The sequence below is a fragment of the Somniosus microcephalus genome, unplaced genomic scaffold (assembly GCF_052327205.1).
Source record: "Somniosus microcephalus isolate GS21.2 unplaced genomic scaffold, FLI_Smic_1.0 unresolved_chr2, whole genome shotgun sequence".
In the NCBI taxonomy this organism is placed as follows: Eukaryota; Metazoa; Chordata; class Chondrichthyes; order Squaliformes; family Somniosidae; genus Somniosus; species Somniosus microcephalus.
The window spans coordinates 70,059,742-70,064,013 of record NW_028225180.1 but is presented as its reverse complement, the minus strand read 5'-3'; the positions used below and the strand labels follow the sequence as shown (position 1 = coordinate 70,064,013).

At 43.7% G+C, this 4,272-nt stretch overlaps 1 protein-coding gene across 1 annotated transcript; it reads left to right on the top strand.

Annotated features, from left to right (window-relative positions):
• Window positions 1–1,835: 1,835 nt before the first annotated feature.
• Window positions 1,836–3,893, top strand: LOC147092796 (putative G protein-coupled receptor 139). Its single transcript, XM_085975687.1, has 3 exons — window positions 1,836–1,848; window positions 2,122–2,247; window positions 2,665–3,893. The coding sequence occupies exons 1-3, from the start codon at window positions 1,836–1,838 to the stop codon at window positions 3,582–3,584; spliced, it is 1,059 nt and encodes a 352-aa protein (XP_085831813.1). The 3' UTR covers window positions 3,585–3,893.
• The last annotated feature ends 379 nt before the right edge of the window (window positions 3,894–4,272 follow it).

The following is a 4,272-nucleotide window of genomic DNA, read 5'->3' as shown; positions in this document are numbered from 1 at the left end:
TCTACTGTAGGTGTAGGGTATAAATAGTACAGGAGGAGCACGGTCATCTCTAATGTAGGTGTAGGATATAAATAGTACAGGAGGAGCACGGTCATCTCTAATGTAGGTGTAGGATATAAATAGTACAGGAGGAGCACGGTCATCTCTACTGTAGGTGTAGGATATAAATAGTACAGGAGGAGCACGGTCATCACTACTGTAGGTGTAGGGTATAAATAGTACAGGAGGAACAAGGTCATCTCTACTGTAGTTGTAGGATATAAATAGTACAGGAGGTGCAAGGTCATCTCTACTGTAGGTGTAGGATATAAATAGTACAGGAGGAGCACGGTCATCACTACTGTAGGTGTAGGGTATAAATAGTACAGGAGGAACAAGGTCATCTCTACTGTAGTTGTAGGATATAAATAGTACAGGAGGAGCACGGTCATCTCTACTGTAGGTGTAGGATATAAATAGTACAGGAGGAGCACGGTCATCACTACTGTAGGTGTAGGGTATAAATAGTACAGGAGGAACAAGGTCATCTCTACTGTAGTTGTAGGATATAAATTGTACAGGAGGAACAAGGTCATCTCTACTGTAGTTGTAGGGTATAAATAGTACAGGAGGAGCACGGTCATCTCTACTGTAGGTGTAGGGTCTAAATAGTATCAGTGGAGCAAGGTCATCTCTACTGTAGGTATAGGATATAAATAGTACAGGAGGAGCACGGTCATCTCTACTGTAGGTGTAGGGTCTAAATAGTATCTGTGGAGCAAGGTCATCTCTACTGTAGGTATAGGATATAAATAGTACAGGAGGAGCACGGTCATCTCTACTGTAGGTGTAGGGTCTAAATAGTATCTGTGGAGCAAGGTCATCTCTACTGTAGGTATAGGATATAAATAGTACAGGAGGAGCACGGTCATCTCTACTGTAGGTGTAGGGTCTAAATAGTATCTGTGGAGCAAGGTCATCTCTACTGTAGGTATAGGATATAAATAGTACAGGAGGAGCACGGTCATCACTAATATAGGTGTAGGATATAAATAGTACCTGTGGAGCAAGGTCAACTCTAGTGTTATTGTAGGTTATCACTAGTAGTGCAGGAGCACAATCACCGTTACAGTTAGTGTAGGTTATCACTAGTAGTGGAGGAGCACGGTCACCACTAGTGTTAGTGTGGGTTATCCCTAGTAGTGCAGGAACACGGTCACCACTAGTGTTAGTGTAGGTTATCACTAGTAGTGGAGGAGCACGGTCACCGGTAGTGTTAGTGTAGGTTATCACTAGTAATGGAGGAGCACGGTCACCGCTAGTGTTAGTGTAGGTTATCACAAGTAATGGAGGAGCACAATCACCGCTAGTGTTAGTGTGGGTTATCCATAGTAGTGCAGGAACACGGTCACCACTAGTGTTAGTGTAGGTTATCACTAGTAGTGGAGGAGCACGGTCACTGCTAGAGTTAATGTAGGTTATCACTAGTAGTGCAGGAGCACGGTCACCGGTAGTGTTAGTGTAGGTTATCACTAGTAATGGAGGAGCACGGTCACCGCTAGTGTTAGTGTAGGTTATCACAAGTAATGGAGGAGCACAATCGCCGCTAGTGTTAGTGTAGGTTATCACTAGTAATGGAGGAGCACGTTCACCACTAGTGTTAGTGTGGGTTATCACTAGTAGTGGAGGAGCACGGTCACCGCTAGTGTAAGTTTTGGCAGCTACTAGTACTAGAAGAACACGGTCACATCTAATGCTGCAGGACTGTGGTCATCACCAATATTGCAGGATTTGTTTCAGCGCCTGTTCTGGAGAAGTTGGAGCACTAGGAGTCAGTGAAGGACAGGGTCAGGGCGATGGACTGCCAGGGTATCTGCTTCCACCAGTCCTGCTGGAATAGGGTCAGCTCCAGTAGCGGGTGATTCCAGTTTCCATTTGTAAAGCATGTTTGTATTGTGTGTGTTTTTGAAACTGTACAATAACAATTTCACATATTTCTCTTAATCTGACGTATCAGTAAAAAAACTTACTTCAGTCTATTTGTTAAATGACTGTAACTAATGTCATTATTATGATTTAACCTGATTGACTCCCTTGCGGATTGATGTGTGGATAAATATAGCTTCCCTTCCATTGTCTCAGCCGTGCGCCAGTCAGAGTTTTTCAGCTCCAACAGAATCCAACCATTCTCACAGAAAATGGAGCGGCCAGGTATTCTGCTGATAAAAGAGATTTACTACCCGATTCTCGCAACTTTCGGTGTCCCCGGTGAGCCGTTGTAACCTGCTTGTTGTTAATCGGTGTTTACTGTCTGTTCATATCGCATGCTGGACAGGGTAACTATTTACAGATGTCAGCATTTCACAGTGAACGGCGTGTCCACACTTTCCACGTTTCCCTTAATGCCATAACCTTACTGATGTTACGATGTTCTTTGAAGCTCAAACTCAGGGGTTTTAGAGGATTTCCAGATCGTCCTGTCACCCCATGTAGAGTGAATGCTGCAGCAGCTCATTAAAATGTGTGGGTGGGTTTCCCAGGTAATGGGTCCAATACTAATCCTATTCTCACACTGCTCCGTGTTGATAATCACACTGAATGGAATAAAATGCTCTCAACAGGTATCTCCATATATATTTCAATCAGACAGTGGTACATCATTTCTCTGCTCTCTCTTTCTTACAGCGAACTTGGTGACGATGGTGATTCTCACCCGAGGAAACTGCGGCCTTTCCAAGTGTATCTCTGTCTACATGGTGGCCATGGCAACAGCAGATCTACTGGTCATGATCTTCAATGTAATAGTGTATTATATTCTCAGTTATCACTTTCCACTTTCATTCCTGTCCCACACTCCCGTGTGTAAGTTCATTCTATACATGAAAGCTGTCAGCTTCGATTTGTCTGTTTGGTTCACCGTCTCCTTCACATTTGACCGATGTGTAATTATCTGCTGCCAGAAGTTTAAAGTAAATTATTGCACCAAGAAAACCGCGGTCGAGGTTATAACAGCGTTCACGGTCCTAATCTTTTTAAAGGGCATCCCCGTATTGTTTGCATTTGAACCGCAGCAAATAATTAACAAGGTGCAGTGGGGCTGTCGGAACAGAGTAGCTTTATTTTCCTCACCTCAAGGTGTAGCGTATCTCTGGTTTCACAGTGTATGGCGCGTTTGGCTTCCCTTTACCTTAATGGCCTTGTTTAATTGTTTGACCGTCAGACGTATATTACTGGCCAGCAGAGCCCGCCGTGGACTCCGGGGACAGAGCAGTGAGAATCAGAGCGATCCAGAGATGGAGAGCCGAAGGAAATCCATCATTTTCCTCTTCGCTATATCGGGCAGTTTTATATTGCTGTGGCTGACAACTGCCGTGAATTTTTTAATTACCAGAATGACAAACGTCAATTATTACCGAGGCGACCGCACAAGCCCAGCCTATATCGCCACAGAAACCGGAGATCTGCTGAAGCTTTTGAGCTCCTGTGCGAACACATGCATTTATGCAGCGACCCAGAGGAAATTCAGAGAAGAGCTGAAGAAGGTTTTGAAATCTCCCTGGACACTGATTCTGAGATTGGTTAAACATGAAAGAAAGCCAAACTAGAGCTTCGGTTGGATAATTTGAATTCCGTTCTAGCTCGTGCTCCAGCTTAGAATGAGGCTGTCTCCACCAACCGCTACATAAGGATTGTTCTTGTAAAATCTCACAGGTAGGCGAGTATATTTGGCACACTCTGTAGCATTTAACGCCAACTAGGACCGTGGGTTTCCGCAGTTCTTTGGCCGAGTGTCTCCTCCCAAAGAAGGACATTCCCCCTTAAGTACGAAAAATGTCAGTGATGAAGTGAAATTTAATAGTGAAATAAAATAGGTGATCAATGGGTTTAATATCTGATCCTGCGAGGATTGTAATCAGTTCTATCACATATTGACTGGATCAGTCACCGGTTTTAGGGAAAGATTTTGTCGTTTACAACTCTCGGTCCAGTTACTTTATTCTCACAGGTTTGGTGAAAATGTTACTTCGGCTGATTGCAGCTGCAAGGACCGCTTCACCCCTTCTCCTGGGAATAAGGAGCGGTGCCGCTGTCCCCTTCATGGTGTTGGGATGTTTCACCACTTTTTTAATGTTTACTAGTGTTGCCTCGTTTCACCTTTTTTTCTTCAGTCTCTATTAATAAGAAATAGTTGAAGTCTGTCCAGCAATATTAAATAAAGTTGTTAGTTGCTGTTACTAAATGTATCATGGTGAATCTGTGTGTTATTAACGTGAATCAGCGACCCTGTAACCT

Bases quoted from the DNA above. Each gene is read 5' to 3' on its own strand.
- LOC147092796 (XM_085975687.1), top strand. The intron at 2,248-2,664 runs GTGAGCCGTTGT...TCTTTCTTACAG, and splicing joins CGCAACTTTCGGTGTCCCCG to CGAACTTGGTGACGATGGTG.